Below are 21222 nucleotides of genomic sequence, written 5' to 3'. Positions count from 1 at the left end.
TATACTATTTGCTGTTGACAGCAAATATATTGGCATCCCATAGACTGACCAATCCCAAATAATTTCTTTTCTTTTTTTTTTTTTTCATTATATTATCTAATCTTTGCTCCTCACATAGACTTGTCATGCTAAGTCGTTGGTGAGCAGAAATGTAGATACAAAGAAATGTTAGTTGGAAAAGACATCTGAAGATATCTCGTATAAACTCCTGCTCAAAGTGGGAGTATCAGCAGCTCTATACTTCATAATATTTCTGTTGAAGTTTCTGGGATTTTCCTTAATTATCTGTGACAGGAAAAGGAGCCTATGTGACAGAAACATTGACTTAAAACTTATGTTCTTTCTCCCAGCCCTGCTACAGTGTAACTGTGGGGCCTTCCTTCCTGCTAGTGACTAGATGGCTCTGTTTGCAGTTGTAATGATCCTGGATGTATTTCTCCTTATCTTTTACATTTAAAAAATACTGAGAGCCTCAGAGGGAAGGCAGAATGTATAAGAAGTGCAAAACATGTAAATTTAGCTGACACAGCTGACTAATGACATTAATTTGCTGGAAGCTGCATGGGGATATATTGTTGCACACAAAGCTTGAACTTGAAATATGTGGTGAGGCTTGCCTGATAAACAAGTGAACTGGTTCAAGATTCTAAAAGTATTCAGTACATATTTCTGAATGCAAAACAAGATTAGATTATCACTCTGTTGTAATGGAAGAAATGAAACAAATGACAAAAATAAGTAAGGATCTCTTTTCATCTACAGCTTTATGTGTGTGTGTGGTGAAAATACTTAAATACTCTCCCAAAAGAATGTATGACTGTATTGTCTAGTATTTAGAACACCTATTTAACTAGGAAGTTAGCTTATAGTTTTTAAACCATAGTGTCACCAAGTTGTTGACCTATGAATTAGATAAAAGGATGAAAAATAAGTGAAAAATTGGCTCAAGTGTTGAACTCAAAGTTGTGGTGGGCGTTCATAGAACAGCTTCTGGAGTACCATGTCCATATATGTCCCTGTACAAGAAACATATTAACACAGGGAAGAAAGCCCCATGCCAGATGATGAAGATGGTGAGGGACCATCATAGATGGTATTTGAGGATGCTGAAGAAACTGCCTTTGTTCAGCCTAGAGAAAAGAAGGCTAAGGAGAGACTTTGTTGGTGTTTACGGCAACCCCTAGTAGGGGGTGTATGAGTGTCAGTTAATGAAAGCTTTTAAAACATTCTGAGTTCCTTACATAATGAGTGAAATGCAAGTGCTACGTTTTGTTATTCTAGATCTGTAACAAAAGTTGTATTAGCTAGCATTTCCTGTAACCTTACTTGTGGTTTTTGTAGCGTATTTAAAACAAGATATTATAACTTTCCGCAGAATTCTAAAAAATGCATGTGTACCCCTATGTGCTTTGTTTGGTATTTGAAATAACCTGTTTCTTAACCACTTTTTTTAGCAACTTCTTAATGATACAAAAGGAATTCTTAACTTCACAACAATTGAAAAACTGCTTGGGCCTCCTGTGAGTATGTGTTCCTTTATTAAATCTCAAAAGTGGCTCTGTCTTTAATTTTCTCTTTTAAGTATCCAAAGCTGAGAGTTTTCTGTGCTTTAAAAACATATAATTCCTGTTAGCTTTAGCAATAAGCTGTGTGAGAGTACTTCCGGGAAAAATATATTCTGCGTCGGTTAAGTAGTTCTTGAGCTTTTGTCTAGAAGAAAGAAACTGAAGCAGTTGCTTTAGTTCTGAATCTGAACAATATGATCAGAATGACAAAAATGTGAAATTTGATGCAGAAACAGGGATGCAGATGTACATAGCATTTTTCCTACTTTTTTTGTATTCTTGTTTTTCAAATCATGAAATCTTGGGATGAAATATTTTAATCAGTTCTTCCTGAAATTATAATTAGGAATACTGGGCTCTTGTGTGAGTTAAATTTCACAGCAACTATATCTGTGGATGATAATCTGTAAATCTCATAAAACAACAGATGTGAAATTTCTGGCTCTGTTTTGCAGCTAGACATGTGGCTTTAAAACAGTTTGGTTAACTATTTGAAGAGCTGGTTGCTTCCTGGAAGGATTTCTAAATTAATAGTACTAGATCCTAGTAATTAGGACTAGAAACCCATCTTCTCCAAACTGCAGAGTCTATTCAGTGTTACCTAGAACTTGCCTGAAAGTCTATAATATATTGCACTTGACAAGATTTGAATTCCACAAACTAAGTACTTTGCTTCAAAACCAGTTTCATTTGCAGGCTGTTGTTTATTTTATTTTGCTTATTACCTTGCTTGTGAGCACCCCACACATTCAATCCCTGACAAAACCAGGAAGGTATGTGTACCTAAGAGAAGAATCCAAATCCCTGGACATATTAGGATGCCAGCACAGAGTGGACCCTCTTGTATGAAGTCTGTTAGTGCAGGTAGTTGCCATTCAAACCTTACAAAACAGGATATCAAAACAACATAAACAAGTGATCTCATGAGCCCAGTAGAAATTCATTGATTTGTACTAGTTTTTACTGTCCCTACAGAAAGAAGTAGACCCTGTAGCTTGAAATGTAGTTACATTGGGAAAGGTTTCACAACTTCTGGCTTGTAGTTGACCATAGACTGGGAGAATGTTGGAGTATCATAGTGACTTAAGTAATCTGTGTTCATGTGGTTTAAATGAGAACTGAAGTGTGACTCTGCAGATAACACAGTTGAACAATCTTAAATATGTTCAGTACAAATACAAATCCATGTTCATAGTTAAGATCTTGCAGACATACTATTTTCTATCTACTGGAAACCAGGGGTTCAGTGGAAAAGGTGAGAGGGCTACAGTGGTTTCTGTGTTGGATTCTGTAAGATTTAAAAGAGTCTGATTTGCAGTACCATGCCTTTTGCATGGGGAAAGCATCTGTTTATTCAGACTATCCTGGTTATCTTTCCTTTCAGATTTGAAAAGTAAATCTAAATGTCTCAGAAACAGTTAGAAGGATAAGGTATTGTGAAATGATCACAGCTTTACCATTGGATGAATAAAGTTCTCAGTCCAGTTTCAAATCAGTTAATATTCACCATTTAGACAATATACTGAAAATCTGTGCCATTTTGCAAGTCTGTACTATGTAGTTGTGAGTGAGTTTTTGCATTTTGCAGGGACCAGATGGTAAGCCAGGTTTACCAGGATTTCCTGTAAGTATTATGTTTCTGCAGTCCATGCAAGTGTTTTTCAGTGTGTTTTAAATACTGTAACAATATGGAATATAATTCATATAAAGAATAATTAATTTTCTTATGAGACAGTTTGGGTTTCTTTAATCAATGTTTACAGCAGATATTAGCCCTGGGAAATAATATAGTAAAGTCTAATGAAAAATTACTACCTAAGGGAAAGTTCTGGGCAAACTGGGAGGAATAAATGGGCTTCTAAACACTGTGTTGAAATGTATATGGAATTGTATATGGAATTATATTATTCCTTAAGTTTTTTTTCTTTTTTTCTTTTTTCTTATTCTTTTTTTTGTTTTTTTTGGTCATCACTATGGATAATTGCTAGGTTTTCTATTCCTCTACTCTTTTAGGAATGATAAAAAGAACACAAAAAGTTATTTTCTTAGATAAAATTCAACTATTTTTTTAGAATAACCAAAAGAGCTGGCAATTATTAGAAACTGATATGATTGTCAGTCTTTCTGAATTTTTATGTGAAAATACCATACTCATCCCTACTTCACATCTTTTCTTTAGCTCTTCACTAACACAAAAATTATATACATTTGAATTTTTTTCTTGAAGAGTAAACAAGAAAGTTTTTCTGAAGTCACTTATTATGGAATACTGTAAAACAAGACATGATCTGGCCAGAATGCTTTCACTAGAGAAGAGGTACATAAATGATCTTGATTTCAAATATGCGATCTCTCTCTAAGTAATTTATTTATTTTTGTGCTGTTTCTTAAAAATGTAACTTCAAAAATTCTGTTGAAAAAAGTCTCACTGATTAAAAAAAATAAAAATGAAAACAAACAAAAAAAAAAAAATCAGACCATGAGTGTAGAGAGTAGGTTAGGGAAGAGAAGATTTTAGGCTGAATTTCTGTTCCTGTCAATGTTTGCCTATTTCCCTCTGTGAATACATGTAAACATCAGAGTTTTTCCTTTTGTTGTTTGCAACAGATTATCCCTATCTAATATTTGTTTTAGGGAATACATTGATTCAGACAACAATTCAATCTTGTAAGTCTTGTAAATTAAGATTTGGATTATAACAAGAGTGATTCAAGTTTATGTATTTTGTTTGTTTAAAAGGGCATGTAGTAAAATGGTCTAGCTTTGTATTCGCAGAAGATCTCACCGTGGATTTATGGATTTGATTTTGCATAGGGCCCAAGGGGACCGAAGGGTGACATTGGTTTACCTGGATTGAAAGGACTCAAAGGACAACAGGTAAGAGAAAATGTGCTAGATAACAAATCCTTAATAACATTATAAGTTTTATTATTCTAATCTTACTAGGGATTTGAATGTTAGCAAAAAATACAGTAAGTGGAATTTGAAGAAAAATGCTGAACAAAACACCTGATATAATTAAAGGGCTGCTCTGAAAATAATGCCTCCTATTTTATTATGTTGGCCCAGGATGTCAGAGGCATTTACTGGTGATACTGAAGTAGAGTTTGTACCTTCCCTGTATTCTATTCAGTGCTGTTGCCATGTGACAGATGACAGAGGGACAGTCTGACAAAATGGCATCTGACACTGAAGTGCAGATGAATCGAAGTTGTATCACCAAACTCCTCCATGTGTGAAAAGCTGTACCCACTGGCATTCATCAATGCTGGCTTGATGTTTCTGGAACCCAAACAGTGGATGTGAGCACAGTGAGGCAGTGGGTAATGCATTTCAACAGCACTGACAGCCGCAGTGGATCAGCTCTGCTGGTGCAGATTTTTAAGACAGCATACAGTCCATCACTATTTATTGCTGGTAAAAATTACGGAATCATAGAATGCATAATGTTGGGAGGCATCTTTAAAGGTCATCCAGTCCAAATCCCCTGCAATGAACAGGGACATCTACATACAGCTAGATCAGGTTGCTCCAGGCCTGGTTGAGCCTGACCTTAAATGTCTCAAAGGGTGGGGTTTCCACCACATTTCTGGTCAGCCTATCCCAGTGTCTCACCACCATTGTAAAAAACTTCTTTATATCCAACCTAAATCTCCCCTCCTTTGGCATGAAATCATTTCCCCTGGCACTGTCACAACAGACCCTGCTAAAGAGTAACATCCCCTTCTTTTAGATACTGAAAAGCTGCTTCAGGTCACCTTGTAGACTTCTCTTGTCCAGGTTGAAAAACCCCAGCTATTTCAGATCGTTTTTGTTGGAGAGGTATTCAATCTCTTGAATCACTTTTGTTGTCTTCCTGTGGACCTGCTACAGCAGGTCTATGTCATTCCTGTACAGAGGCCTCACCAGCACAGAGTAGAAGGGCAGGTTTGCCTCCCTTGACCTGCTGACCATGCTTCTTTTGATGCAGCCCAGGACATGTTTGGCTTTGTAGGCTGAAAGGGCACTTTGCTGTCTCATGTCCAGCTTCCCATCTAACAGTACCCCAATTCCTTTTCGTCAGGGCTGTGCTCTATCCTTACATCCCCTAGCTTGTACTGATAGTGGGGGTTGCCACAGTCCAGGTGCAAGACCTTGCACTTGGATTTGATGAACCTCATGATGTTCTCCTGGGCTCGCTTTTTGAAGCTGTCCAGGTCTTTCTGGTTGGCATCACATCCCTTGGGTGTGTCGACCACACCACACAGCTAATGCATAGATAATGGTGGTGACTATGTTGAAAATTACTGTTTTGTAGTTGAGAAATTGCTCTATCAAATGGTGTTACTGTGCTCTTTATATCTGTTACATTTTCCATGGAAATAACTAGGAGGTATTACTTTGAGAGCTACCTACATAGTACTAAGGGCTGACATTCTTGTCCCAGCGCTGAAATTCTTCAGTGCAGTATGCATTTATCAGAATAAGTTTGCATAAGCGTTGAACATGAAGTGACCTCTGCTTGCAATTTGGTCCTCAGTGCTGATAGCCGGGGATCCTAACCAAACAGGCAAATTAAAAAATGATTAATCTTCTCCTGCTTCTGTGGCACAGAGCACTTTGCCTACACAATGAAGACTGAAGTTTTGCTTTCCCAAAGAAAGAGTAAGACCTCAGGAGTTCTTCTCTCTGGGTACTTTCTCTCATTCTGCACACCAGTGCTCATTTTGTGGCATTGCAGAGAGGCTACAGTACGGTAGTTTTGCTCTTAAATTCCCCTGCTCAAATATGCAGCTGCTGTTCTGTTCCTCCCCTTCTTATCTACTTGCTGGAAACAGGTGAGAGTAACATCTGAGTTATTACAGTCTTGGGAATAACTAGAACAAAAACACTTCATTCCTGTTCTTTATGAGTAGCTGACCCTCAATTTCTTACAAGTTGGAACATGTTAGGAATGGTCTCCTTTTGACTGTCTCGCTCCAATTTGTAGGAGGGAGGCAAGGTTCTTTGATATGTGTATACCCGGCGTGAGATTAAGAAGCAACAGTTCAAATGTTGGTCCAACCAGTTTATTAAAGTCCTAGCCTTTTTTAGGGAGACTGGGAAGGGAAGGTAGGCGATAGGGAAAGTAGGAAATAGAAGCAAGGAGTCTTTGCAGAGAGAAAAAGAGATATAGTCACCACCGTGAGTCCAGCAAGGTACACAGTAGGTCCGTTGATCTTAGGAACTCGTCTGATCACCGCGGGGGATGGGAGACAGCCAGGGAGCTCTGCAGCAAGCAGGTCCCGGGGGTTCTTCCGACGAGGTTTTCCCCTCAGGGAATTCTCCGTCAAAGGTGTCTTTGGGAGTTTGTCTCCAAAGTCCCCAGTTTAGCAAGGGCCTTTTATCCCCCATTTCGGTGGGAATTTTCCTCTTCGAAGTCTGAGGATTACAGCTCAGCATTTTTGGGGGGGAAATACCAAACTTCCAAACAAACAGGCAAACACTCTTCGAAAGATGATCTAAAACCAACTTTTGTGGCATTCCTGGTCCACAGATAAGCCAGCAAGGAGGGGAGGGAGGGGGTCTCTGTTGCTGGACACAAGCATTATCGCCTTCTGCAGTGGTCCACTCCTTCGAGCAGCACCCCTGAGGAAGACTGCTCTTCCTGTTTCTGTTTATCTTTGCAATCGTAAGCAGAAACACTATGGCACAATGACACCCACCATCCGTTCTCCAGGATACTTAACAGCTGTCAGTCAGAGTCTTATCATGAAGGCCTCATGAAGCAAGCTTTGAGACAACAAAAGAAAAACAGTTCCATCCTTTACACAGGGATTCCATTTTTAACCAGTGCATGTCAAGCTCAACCTTAAAACCAGGTGGGTTTTTTTTTGCTTTGGAGTTGTCTGCGGGCCAGGAATGCCACAAAAGTTGGTTTTAAATCATCTTTCGAAGAGTGTTTGCTTCCAAACATTTTCAGCTTGGTAGACTGGTGTGTTTTCTCCACTTCTGTCGTCTACATTGGAAGGAAATCAAAACTTTGAAGCCATTGTATGTTGTACCCACCAGTAACACAGTGATTTTTCTAATGCTGTTTCTGACATGCAAACACTAGGTTATTTCCCAAGAACTGTTATAAAATGATTCTGTTGCAGCCTCTCATCCATAAAATCTCACAGAAAATAAAGTCAGTAAAACTAAGCTTCAAGGACTCTTCAAAATATTCCTTAAATCTACAGGAGATTAAGCTCAATGGAAGTGTTGTAACCTGAGTTATTTTAATTAGGAATGCAACTGTTAGTTTCAAAACAGATTTGTTCCATTAAAGTTCTTGGGAAACCTATTGTACCAAGATGCTCAGACTGTCTGACCTGGTAGGAGGAAGGTTACAACTGAATGATCTAGGATGGCAACCACATGTTTGCACTGGGAATTAATATTTGTTATTATGGTGCCATTATTCAATAAAGTGCACTGAACAATAGAAACTCAGAGGTTCATATATTGAATGCTGGGAATTAGTCTTCTTTAAACATAAGGAGATCACATAATGTCCCAAGGACGTAGAAATAAATATTCTTGCTTTCTACTTAGTATTTTATAAAGAATTTACAGTTACATTAGAATTTACTAACCGGTATCTAAGCTGATGGTACACAGGAAGATTCCAACAGCCCATTTCCCTTTGGCAGAAATCTTAATAGAGCATTTCATGCAGATGATCTATAGAGGGCAATTGCAAGTATTACTACTTTGACAATAATTACAGGGTGAAAAAGGAGAACCTGGAGCTATCATTGCTGCTGATGGATCTTTAACTGAATTGTTAGGAAGAAAAGGACAGAAGGTGAGTTAATACTGTTTTGTGTTCTTCCAGAATGTTTGGTGGCCTTGTTATCTGCCACCTCTGCTAGATACTGCAGATGTTCTCCTTGTAAATGTTGCATGTGTCTGTCTTCAACAGGGTGAAGCTGGAGTGGTAGGACCAATGGGACCAATGGTAAGACTAGATCTAAATTATTTTCTGCTTCTATTTAAGTTAAAACAACAGACAGTGTCAGCCCCAGTTTCTGTAGGAACCAAGAATTTCCAACTTACTCCTTGGGTTCAGAGGAAGCTGCACATCAGGAAGTAGCATCAGACCATATTCTGAAATTGGGATTGAATGTCTCTGTTTCACTAACTTGGCCTAAAATCTTTGACTGGACACAAGATGTATGAGAGCACAACAATACTTTTGTCATAAAGTATTGCACAGTTGAGTTCCACAGACTCAATAGTGTTAGAGTAGAAATGTATTTATTGTAGTCTAGTATTTGTCAAGGTCAAGAATATTGAGTCTTTCCTTTCATCTCCTTTTGATGTAGCCTGATCTCCATTGTGCCTCACTCATTGTTAGTAGCTTTTTTTGGTTACTGGACCTGACACTCGTCAATGAACTCATGAAAGAGTTTAAGACTGGAGGCAGTATGGGCTGTAGTGATCACATCCTGGTTGAGTTGAAGATCACAAGGAATGTTGACAAAGTCCAACCTCAGGACCATGCACTAAATGATCTTTGAGGCCACTTTCAACCCAAGCCATTCTATGATTGTTTGATTTTGTGGTTCTGTGGTTTCCTTTGCATTAAGGTGAACAGAATGCTTTGCCATCAGTTATTGTGGTCTTTAGAAAGAACTAGCTGGATGTGTTGATAAACTTCTTGAATACTGTGTATTAGAAAACCTTGACAGAGTTATCCTAACTTAATAGAGAGTTCCTTCTGTCCTCCTTGTATGACTTCTAGAGGAGTTTATCTTTTCACTTTGTCATAAAATCATGGGATAATTTAGAATGAAAGTGAACTTCAGAGTCATCTATTACATCCCTCTGGCCAAAGCAGGTCTCTTTAGTTCAGGGTCTTGCCAAAATCAAGTCTTCGACATCTCTCAGATAATGTTGAAGCTTCTCTGTCCAGCAAGTTCCTGTTATATAATGACCTTCAAGATAAGTCAGCTTTTCCTTGCATTTATTTGAAATTTCTCATTGTTCTAGCTTGTGTCGTTTGCCTCTCATCCTACTGCTATGCATCCTTCAGGACATGTCCTTTTTTCTGTTAGTCCCAAGCAATGTGTTTACATCACCTTTTGTACTGCCATGAGATGTTTCATACATAGTGTGTACACAGGGCCATTCAGAGAAATTTCTTGCCAGACTGACATGAATGATTACACTATGGGATAATTTTGCAGACAGAGCATGTCTGAAGATTTTGACCAGGCAGTTTCTGGTCTTAGTGTACTCTTAGTGCCTAAGGATTCTTAATGCATAACTCTAGCTTGATCATCATAATTCTTTTTAGCATTTTCCCACAGTAAAAACCCTTTTGTAGTCACCATGCATCAATAATACACAAATTTCAGAGTACTTAGCCAGTCAGTCTGTGGCCTAACTTATCAAAGTATCCATGCTAATCGTTCTGTTCCACTTGGTATAAAGTAAAGCTCTGCCTCAAGAACAGCTCAAAGATAGCTGAGGAATCATGATCATTCCTCTGTGTTACTGGGGCAGAACACATATAGACAAGCTTCCAAAATTTAAAATAATTCCCCAGTTTCCCTCTTTTTGAGACTTCATCTGGGCAGAAGTGAGGATCACAGGAGTTCGGAGAATGGTTGACTAGGTACAGAAAAGCAGGTTTTTGGCTGAGGATAGTTAGGAGATTAGTGTTAATAAAAAAAGTGGAAGAGACTGACTGAATCAGACCTCCTGCTAAAGAGGAAGTGAGAAGTTTTTACCAGCTGGATTATGCTATTCACTGTCAATAAAGCAAACCACCACATTTATTTAATAGGAGCCCTGAGTGATAATCTTAGTGTCAGCCTACACAAATCACGTCCCCTGCCTTTGCAAATCAAATTTGCTTTTCTGATGAGCAGTTTTCTGTGGCTTCCTCATTTCCTTCTTTCACTTATAGTTATGACTGCTGGCTTCTGTCTCAGGGAGTTATTAACATCTGCTTGGGGCAGGCTGAGGCTTTGACAAAGGAGGTGGCCTTGGTATTGTCAGCCTGTGCAATCTTGACATACATTTAAAGTCCCAGTTAAAGCATGAGATCCAGACCCAACTTCTCTTTATTTAAACCAACAAAATAAGAATTTTCCTAATCATCTTCATTGCCCATAAAAGATCAGATTTGATTGTTCTTTAAAGGCTCGAGTAACAGGAAGTTAGTACAAAAATAACCCGCAACATTCTCATTTCTTTTTTTATCAAACCCCATCACTGTGTATTGTAGCAGTAAAAGATGAGTTGACTCATTTTTAAATCTTGGTGGTGCAATACTGAAGTATCCGTTTGTCAGTGAACAGCAGTGGGCTGCTTTCAACAGACACTAGTGCTGATCACGTGGGTAGAAGCAGGATGTGAAACAAAAAATGGTGCTATCTTCAGGCAGTTTCAGATGTTCATGAGCCAGTTTTAAATCTCACATATAGTCACAAGTTAACTATTTCTGAACTCTTGTCTCTAATCCAGTCCTAAGTTTTGGTATGATTGAAATACACATGGAAGCACTAGTGAGCATTCAGCTAAAGGCAATATAATTTTTAAATTTGTACCGTGGAATTAATTTTGGAGTGCACTCTTTGATGACAGTTGGTATTGCAAAGAATTACCAAAATTAATCAATAAATGCCTAAGATAGATCATCATCAGATAATTTTTCCACAAATTAACATCTCTTTTAAAATGTGTGTGTGTGTATATATATATATATATATATATATATATATATATATATATATTCCATAGACAGAAGGACAAACAGGAGTTTGGAAAAAATATTTTGGTAATTTAAAGTTGTATCTATTTCACAATAGTTTAATTCAGAACATGAACTAGTGAGAAAATGGTACTTGAATCCAAATGGAATTTCTCCATCAAGAGTCTGTTGACGCAAACTCTGTGTACACAAATAATGCACGTTTAATATCAGAAAATTTATTACAATCTTTCTAGCTCTTAACTGGCTTGTGCTCCTGTATGCCTTCAGTTAATTGCAGAAGAACTGAACTGTGAGTAAGGAGGCTCCATTCTGCCATAAGCTTGCCTCCTCCTTTTGCACTAATAGTCAAAAGCAAATGAGTGTTTAGATGAGGATTTCCTCTTTTTAAATTGTTTCCTGTTTATTCTTTGAAGTAGCAGCCACAGTGTCAACAAATATTGGTTACTATTAAAGTGACTTTAAGATAATATGGTTCGATGTGCAATAGTCAGTGTCTCTCTTTCACCAGCGCAGGTCTGTGTTAACTGCTAATTTGTGGGTGGTGACGGCAAGTCTGTAAGAGCAAGCACATTGAAAGTACTGTGATTTCTCAGGATTAAACACATCATTTGTCAACTATAAGAGGTATCTGAGTGAGATCTATACACTGAGGTTACGTAACCAATAATGTTTTACGTATCAGAAGATTAACATTCAGATTTGATGTATTCAACTCATCCATAGCCTTCAGCTTCTCCCATTTGCTTGTGGGACCTTGTCTGTAGTTGAAACGCGAAGTTTCAAGTTGAAAGGAAAAAAGTATTCATGAGTACTTCACCAGGCTGTAGAAAAAATAGAAGAAAAAAAAAAAAAACAAAGAAAAAAAAGAAAAAAGATTGACACAGAAGTAAAGAGATTGTCTAGACTGCTGTGGTTTTAGTGAGTTGTGGAAAGCTGACAGCAGACAAAAGCTTGTGCTGTCTGCAGCTTTACTGCTTTTTGTTGATCTGTTACCACTGATTGCCTGGAAGCTTTATGTTTGCAAATACCAATTAGTAGATCATCCAAGGTGCTGGACTACTTTTTGTGAGTAACCTGCTTGACCTTACTGTCTGAAGTCACTTAGATCAGTCTGTGAGGCCAGAGGGGTAACTCTTGTATAAAGAAGGATCTGTTTCAACTGCCAGCCCAAGGAGCCCACGTATCCAAACTGTCAAGAGACACGTAGAAGTCTGGAGCTATCAGAAGTCTTGGTCTAATCTACAGACTTTCAGGATCTTCTGCACAAATAATTAATGAAACAATTCAAGACAAAAGCAGACACATAAAGTATATACCACTAACAGCCTTATTTTTACTGACTGATACATTTAATTTTTCTTTGATTCATGGTGACTTAACCTTGAATTGCACACGCTACAATGGCTGAGAATTCAAGATTCATTTCAGATGATCAGTATTTTCCAGACCAGAGTTCACTGATATATGCAGCCCTCTCAGCTCCCAAGATCATTTAGAAGAATGAGAAGAGAGAAAATTCTACACATTTTGAACAATCACAGGCTAATTTTTACTGCAATAAAATGTCTCAGATATATTCCATATAGCATTTTTTTCAATTTTGTTCTTTTTCTACTTTTTCTGTAATCACATTTTTTTTAATTTTTATTTTTTGCCCAGGGACCAATAGGGCCTGCTGGACCTAAAGGAGAACTTGGATTCCCAGGACGCCCAGTATGTATTAAGCTCTCAAAATGAATGAAGAGCAGCTCATTTCTGACATATACTTTGTTATTTCTACTAGTTTTTCTGCTTATGTGTACTTATTTCAGGGCCGCCCAGGACTGAATGGGCTGAAAGGTGCGAAAGGTGAACAAGGTGAAGCATTAAATGTAAGTTCTTAAAGTTAATTGAATCTTAATTAATAAAGTTAAATGAATAAAGTTAACTGATGTCTTTGAATCCCTTTAAAATGACAACAGGACTAAATAGCTGAAATAGGCTTGAAATGATTAGATGTTCCTGCTGTTTTTCCTGTTAGACAGCAGTCATTGGAATGTCAACTTCTGCGTCCACCTGGACAATTCTTACACGTATAGATATTTATTACAGTTGTGTGAGATTCACTACACAGGTGGTTTAAATAACAAACAATCCAAGACTGCCAATCCTTTTCGTAACTATATAGTGTCTTCATTGTTTGAAGGTTTCCCCTTGGGCTTTTAAATAACTAGCGTATATCCAAACAGTACATAAGTATGTCATGAAGCATCAGCTACCCTACTAACAAGGAGGTGCCTACTGACACACATTACCTGCTTAAGTTGTCATTTACTTGCATCCAGAGTAATGACTACTGCATAGTGCTCCCAAGATGATAGCACATACATGCCCGTCTACATCCTGTAACTATAGAATAAGAAATGATGAACCAAGGTTCTGTTGCTTCAGCTCTGTTCTTATGAATAGAATTTATTCCACTGGTGTCATGGCAAACATGAAGGCAGGGCTACACAACAAAAAGCATAACTGAGCTTAAGCATTATGTTTCAGTCTAGTGTATTTTTTGTAACTGCTCTGATAAGGATCAATCTGTGCTGGGAAAAGAAATTGTACTCCTAGTAGAACAGCAGCTAATAATATTTCATCTGTATAAGACACATGCTGGAAGAAAAGAGAAGAAGACAGGCCTCTTACTACTTTATCATAGAAATCATAAGAAGGTTGGAATCAGCTAGACTTCAGAAGAGATGATCTGGTTAATAGAAACATAGTTGCTGGAAGATGAAACCAGAAATTAGGCAAATTCTAACAGGAGAAAAACAAACAGAAGAGAAGAGCAGTGCCTGTCAGAAAAGACTGATTTCTTCGTATCAAGGTTAATTTTCTGGACTGTATAACAAAAACTATTAAAGATTTTGTCACTTGATTAAATTTATTAGGCTGGGAGATCAAAGCAAGCAAGCAAAACAGACAACATCTTGTAGTAGCACTTCCTCAAGTGCTCAAGAAAGATAAAATCCATTAGATCTCTAGCTATTGCTGAGATGCCACTTCACTTTCATAATGCAGAGTAAAAGCTGGATGTGGTGTGGTTCTAAGTTTTTAAATGACGCAGTGAAGAGTTGATAACAGTTTTTTGTAAAGGGCGGTCATGCTGGCAGGGTTCCTTGAAGATGCTAAGTAGTGTGTAGCTAACTGACAAACACTTGGAAATATATGAATCTCATCAGTCCTAGGGGTCTCAGATCAATCTTGGAGGCCTAATCAAGTTTTAATGCTTTTTGTTGGATGTTTCTTTATTTGTTTTTCCTGGAAATAATAATTTTAGACTGTTTTGGTCTCTATAGATTTATGCTAAATATTAAAATTCACCTTCCAGCTTAGCTTGGTCCCTATAATGGAAAGCTCAGTCTTCCCTCAAGTCATTTAACACAAAACTTCTTGATTAAATAGCACTCTCTGATCCTGTTACCCTTTGTTTCCCACTATATGAAAAGATTTGTCTAATTGTCCTTATTTCACTTTCTTTTACCAGGGCATTCCTGGTTTGCCAGGCCCTCCTGGACCCCCAGGACCTCCAGGACGTGTAGTTCACATCAAAGGAGTAAGTACACTGAATAATCCAATAAACTGTTACTCTTCTTCCTCTAAAGAAGAAATTTGCTGTTCTTAAAATGTTTTGCAAAATAAAATCTCAAAATTTGTTTCAAGCAACAGCATTTATAGTGGGTTAAGTTGCTTGTGTGCATAGGAAGAAATTTCTCAAGAAGAGCTGTTGTCACATGTCAATTAGATATTAATGTTAGATATATTATGTCATATATTATTGCCTACATTCAATAAACTTGTTTCCCATCCTATTTTGAACAGGCAGTTTTCCCAGTCTCTCCTAGGCCTCATTGCAAGAATATAGTAAGTAACACAAATAATCTGCTGTTAGCAAGATGCATGGCCATGATGATGCGTAACCAAAGTAGTCACATGCATAACCACAGTAGATCTGCAGCTTTTTACCCCATGACTTCTGCTTTGCAGCAGAGATCTGCTTTACTTAGCCTTCAAGGTAACAGATTTTCAAGTCTTTAGATATTCAGTGTTAGCCACATTTAAAAAATATAAGAGAACTAAAAACACAGTAACCTTTCCCTTAAAGCACATTAATTAGTTGGTTGTCCTAACTCTTTCAATGACTTTCAAAGCCCTACATTTCTACAGACTGAGAATTAATTGAGAAGCTAACTTCTGCACATACATATACATAAACCTTTTAATACAAGTAATACTTCCATGTTGTTATTGCTCCAACAGTTTCCAATTTCTCTGTTCAAAATAAGACTTTTTATATATTTTAAAGTGACATGGAAAGTGCATCAGAAAAGAACGATCACATTCCTTGTTTGACACTCATATGCAATCTATTCACATATAATTCAAGACTGGAGTGTTGTAATGTATGTTGCTCAGAGAAATCATGGGTGCCCCATCATTGGAAGTGTTCTAGCTCATAACAAGACCTGATCTTGTGAACATGGAGATGCATTTGAAGCAAAGATGTGTAACTGAATTTATCCATGTGGAAAAAATTGCATCCACTGAAATTCATCAACACTTGCTGAATGTTTATGGAGCCCAAACTGTGGATGCTGGTGCAGTGAGGTGAGGCATGGTCCATTTCAACAGCAGCAACAGTGACATGAAAGACAAGCCATGTTCGAGACAGTCATACAGATTCTCACAAGTGTGGTGTGCAGGCTTTGTTCAGCTCTGGTGAAAATGTATAGTTAATGGTGGTAGCTGTGTTAAAAAGTAGTGTTTTATAGTTGAGGATTTATCAGATAATATTGTTGTGCTCTTTGTATCTTGTGTTGTATCTTTGTATCTATTGCTTCCACAGAAATAAACAGAAAACATTACTTTTGAAGCTATGTACTTTCTGTGATAGTATGCAAATATTTCAGGCTTTCTAACAGTACTAACTAATGCATTTCCATCAGTTAATGGGTATGGATAATGTTTAAGTGAGTTTTCTTTGCTTATAGGTGAGCAATATTTACCCTGGAAATCAAAAAGTTCTTGATGCCCATGGTGAGTAATTCTTGTAACATGGTTTAAATAAGCTCTTCTTGCAGTGAACAAATAGTTTTTTTCTTAGCTGTTGCATAACTGAGTTCATGGAGTTCACTTTGTTTTCTTTTGAAGTCATAATTTTATATCTTGGTCCAGTCTCAATACATAGACTAAGGAACAAATGAGCATATGTCTGCACTTTGAAGGCTAAGACTTACAAATGAAGCAATGCAGCACAGGTTCCATGGGTTCTAATCTTAGGAGCCCTCTGTCAGAGCAAAGGACTGTCAGAGCAAGCATCACACACTGCTTGGCAAGTCATTGTCTGCTCTGGCAGTGCTCCTCATATTCAAATTCTAATATCCACTTGATATTACATCCCACCAACAAAACAAGTTGTCTCATTCCTTCACCGCCTTACTGATGAGGTCAGAAATACTTCCCTTCTCTGGGTAACTGATGCCAAAATACACTCTTTTTATGATTTCTGCCTGTTTTGGCAACAAATGGAGTCAGTACAAAGGACACAGGCATCAAATATAAATTATCTTTACTTAAGCTTAAAGCAATAAGTGAAATTGTACAAGAATAAAACAGAGCAAGTTACTGCACCTAATTATTACTACACAAGATAACTGTAGTGATCACAGAAGATACATCACCATTTGCCCACATGATTTACCATTATGTAGACCAACAATCTCTGGGAAGCCCTGATTGCAGCAAGGATTTGGAGAGCCTTTCCTGGCAATTGGGAGGTCCTACGTAGTGCATCCACTCGTAGGTGAGGTTTCTGAGCTTACTACTCCTGGGTCCACTTTTTACATAGTTGAATTAACAAGCGTACATAATTTCAAGTGTGGAAACATCTGGTGTCATCCTCCTGTTGGATTCCATGCAAAGTCTGGCCAGGGCTCAAGGGAGTGTCTATGTCTATTTGGGCTCTAACCACAGATTTCTCAACAAAATCATATGTCTGGTTCCAATGCTCACAAGGTTTTATTGCCTCATAAACATGACCCTAAATAAAGAAAAATCCCCTATTGGGCTTAGTATAACACAATAAGTTTTACAACAGATCTCTATAAATTGGCATCAAAATATATATTCATGTTAAACAGCAAAATAGATAAATATTGCATTGCATATGTGGTATAGCATTTGGTAGTGAAGTTCATCTATAGGTCAGCTTTGGTTCAGAGACTACTGTTCTAGCCTAAGTACTTCACTATCTTGTTGCTCAAAAGAAAACTTACAGAATGAACAAATTGACTGCTGGAGCCACAGAGAATATTACTGAGGTAAAGCACAACATATTGGTACTTTTTCTAAAGGGGATTGAGTTTTGGGGTGAGACAGAAGAAATGATGCTATACCCCTCATACACTAGGAAGCTGAGGCCTGTTTGAAAGAAAGTAATTTCTGGGGTTCAGAAATAGCTAGGGAAAAAAAAAAAAAAAAAAAAAAAAAAAAAACAAAAACTGAAAGGCAGATAAAGTAAATAAGCCTGAAGGGAAAGGAAGTTGAGAAGTTCCACGCATAGGACATCTTGAAAGATTCTCACCACACTGGGGAATTTTTGTCAATTTTCACTTCTGTTAATGGAAGTTGTTTTCAGTTATCATTCCTTTTAATGGTGGGTATAATTTGTGGGATCCAGTGAAGGCCTGAGCTTTGTTTCTAAATCCTTATGACTGAACAGTTGACTCATTTCTTACAAGTCTGTCTTGTGCTTGGAAAACTGTCCACATTTGTTCTGTGGTACAGAATTAATTCCAGAAAGCCTAAGCTGCAGAGTACTGCTCCAAAATTCAGAATCTTCCAATTCTTTGTTTCTTTCTGTACAGAGGGACTCTTCTAATTTCTTTTCACTTCTTTGCTTTTGACAAGGAAGAATACATGATCCAATGGAATAAATGCCCACAGAGAGCCTGAAGTTCATGCTTTTTTTCTTTGGTTGAAAGAGTTGATTCCACTTAATTGTACATTGTATCAGTCCATTAGTTTGTACTTGAGAGGATGACATGAAATGGTAATTTATTAGTTAATGAAAACAACAAATTCCCTACAATATTTCAAGCTAATAAAAGGATATCCATCTCTTTTTAGACTTGCAGTCTAAATAAGAACTTGAATGTGAGCATTTATACTATGATAATGTTGTTTAAACCTTCTAGGTTTTGTTCAGTTCCTCATTATAGTTTCTTTTCTCTGAGTGCATACTAGTTCCCAGCCCAAACAGTAATTTGGCTTCAGGAGGAAACATCACCATTTACATTAGAATTCCATCCCATTTAAAAATTACTGTAAAATTACTGACTTTAACGTTCTGAATCTAGACTCCATCAGATAAAGAAAAAGTTGTAGCTTACTAGGTGAACCAGGCATTAAAAATAAACCAAGCCAGTGTCTGTAGTTCGGTCTTTTGCCCATTCTCAAAATTCTGCTCCAGGACAGATTCAATTGCATGTAGAAGGAGACGGGTTGCAATTCTGTGTGCATGCACATATAATGCTATTTTTTTAAAGCGAATGTTGACTGAGTCAGTGATGCCATGACCTAATACCATAGAAGGCCTTCAATTACAACAACAGCACAATGTTCTATGACATGTTTTGCTCCCTCAGAGCTTTTTGGAGCAACAAAAATGAAGTTCCAGAACATCCAAAGGAGGTAGTTAGCTGATAGTCCAACGGTGTACACTGATGAAGAAGGTCATCTCAAGATTATGGACATAAGGCAGAAATGCTTGATCTTCCTACTTTATTTATCTTACTTTAAAGATTTATTCCTGCCTGAGATTTATTATACTTTCACAGAATTTTGTGGATAAAACCCATAGTGTTTTTTTTTCTCCAGAATTCATCCTGAATCTCTTTCCCAGTTATTGTGTTCCTCTCACTGTACAAAGGAGTTTGGAGAGTTTACAATCCAATTAAATAAGTCAGAGCCTGTATGTACAAAACAAGTTGAACACTGCAGTTGTAGAACATGGTATCAAATGCCAGCTGGTGACCAAGTGGTGTCCCCCAGGGGTTGGTACCAGGGCCCACCTTGTTTATTTAGCATGAAAGCTGAACAATACCTAGAAAAAAATAGCTTTATCCAGATGTATTTGAGTATAACTCTATCCTCAGTTCAGTTTTCTGGAGGGAAAATGATGATAAAAGCTTTTCTGATCTTTTGTCACTGGCTGGGTGGATGGAGGGAGAGCGGTGGATGTAGTCTACATTGATTTCACCAAGGCATTTGATACTGTCTCCCACAACATCCTTGTAACAAAGCTGGTTAGGGAACCTGCTTTGGCAGGGTGGTTGGACTTGATCTCTGGGAGGTCCCTTCCAACCCCTGCTATTCTGTGATTCTGTGATCTCAGGGAATATTTTCTTCATTAATAATATTTTTATGACATAGGGGAGCAGTAAGCTGTAATATTTTTGACATTCAAAGTTACAGATATTATATATTGATTTCTTCTGTATTATAGAGACAGTAGAAGATTTGTTATCAAATACGAAAACTTAATTTCAAGAATCATTTCTGTTCTTGTCCCATGAAATCCACAAATGCAGTGAGAACAGGTTTCTTCAGTGGGTCGTAGGGTAGGTGATCAGGGAGACTGAAAGATTGATTTGTAAGAGAAAGGTCATTTTGCACATGTTGGGATTGATAAGCAAGGGAGGGCAATCAGGTAGCCGTTCAGTGTTCATGAGGAGAGTGAGACAAGCATATAGAGACCTCAAGTGACATATTCTGCAGGAAAATCTGCTCTTACTTTAAATGGCTTGGTTTTCACTGCTCTAGTCTCCACCGTTTGAAAGTTCTCATTAATTTTGCTTCTTTGTGATGCTTTTATTGCAGGTGCTAAAGGAAATGAAGATTGCTGGAGTCTGCGCAATTCAGTGGACTTAAAAGGAGAAAAGGGAAACAGAGGTGCTCCAGGACCACCAGGTATATTAAATCTGTCATTGGCACCCTGTGAAGGAATGTGTTTAACTTACAAAGCAGTTCAGCAACGTACTGTGGTACTTACCACTACAGCTTTGCCTACAGCTTATACCTAGTTTCTTGTAACCGTAACTTTGCTCTAGAGCCACAATTCACCTGACTGAAGCCATTTTGTTTATTTTTAAGAGGACATCTCTTTGGACCACTTTATTTTTAAGTGGGCATCCAATCAAATTTGTTTTCTTGTCTTGTTCTTATTAATCTTTACTGGTCAATATCCAGTGCCTTGAAATAGAGGTTAGTACTCGGTAGAGCCATTAATAAATACAGAAAAAGAAAGAGCAAGAAACATTCCTATGTGGAAATTAAGAACATTTCCTTTTCTGTGCAAATTTACTCACTGTCTACATTTCTGCTCATTCCCTGGCTTTGTATTTAATGCAATTTAATGTCCTACAGTTGTTGTTTGTTTGGTTTTTTTTTCCACGTCTGATGATTTCAGGTACTTAAGAAGGAAAGGATTATGATTATGGCTTTGTTGAAAAGCTGCATCTTGTTAAGGATAGAAAAAACAAGAATTCTGGTTAAATTGTCTTGCCTCTATCTTTCTCCTAAAATAGAATATATTTTTTCATTCACCTACCAACTAAGACAAATTCTATTCCTTCTCCTGTGTATTTCTTACCCATTGCTACAGTTGCTATATTATCCTTTCATACAAATAACTTTTCCAGGTGTCACAGACATCCACATAAGCTCTGACAGTGGAAACTCACTAGCTAGAAATTGCAGAATAGAAGAACACCCAGATGTGAAAGCAGTATAGTTTTATTCTGAAAGAATGCACACCAACATTCTAAAACTCCTGTGAATGAGGGTGTGATTTTACTGTTGAGAACACTCATGCAAAATTCTGTTATAGTCTATTTCAGC

General features: G+C 37.6%; 1 protein-coding gene across 2 annotated transcripts in view; it reads left to right on the top strand.

Annotated features, from left to right (window-relative positions):
• LOC107309772 (collagen alpha-1(XV) chain-like) overlaps nt 1-21222 on the top strand; it is a 90841-nt gene that overhangs the window by 50400 nt on the left and 19219 nt on the right. For both annotated transcript variants that reach the window (XR_004306143.1, XM_032442532.1), the window contains exons 16-26: nt 1455-1520; nt 3154-3189; nt 4380-4442; nt 8296-8373; nt 8491-8526; nt 12952-13005; nt 13104-13163; nt 14810-14878; nt 15145-15186; nt 16314-16359; nt 20203-20292. Coding sequence is in view for 1 of the 2 variants with exons in the window: in XM_032442532.1 (XP_032298423.1) it covers nt 1455-1520; nt 3154-3189; nt 4380-4442; nt 8296-8373; nt 8491-8526; nt 12952-13005; nt 13104-13163; nt 14810-14878; nt 15145-15186; nt 16314-16359; nt 20203-20292 (640 nt within the window). In the remaining variant the exon portion in view is untranslated. The remainder of the gene's footprint in view (nt 1-1454; nt 1521-3153; nt 3190-4379; nt 4443-8295; nt 8374-8490; nt 8527-12951; nt 13006-13103; nt 13164-14809; nt 14879-15144; nt 15187-16313; nt 16360-20202; nt 20293-21222) is intronic.

This window comes from Coturnix japonica, chromosome 2, assembly GCF_001577835.2.
Source record: "Coturnix japonica isolate 7356 chromosome 2, Coturnix japonica 2.1, whole genome shotgun sequence".
Lineage (NCBI taxonomy): Eukaryota > Metazoa > Chordata > Aves > Galliformes > Phasianidae > Coturnix > Coturnix japonica.
The sequence above is the reverse complement of the archived record's forward strand: the minus strand, read 5'-3'. Positions and strand labels throughout refer to the sequence as shown.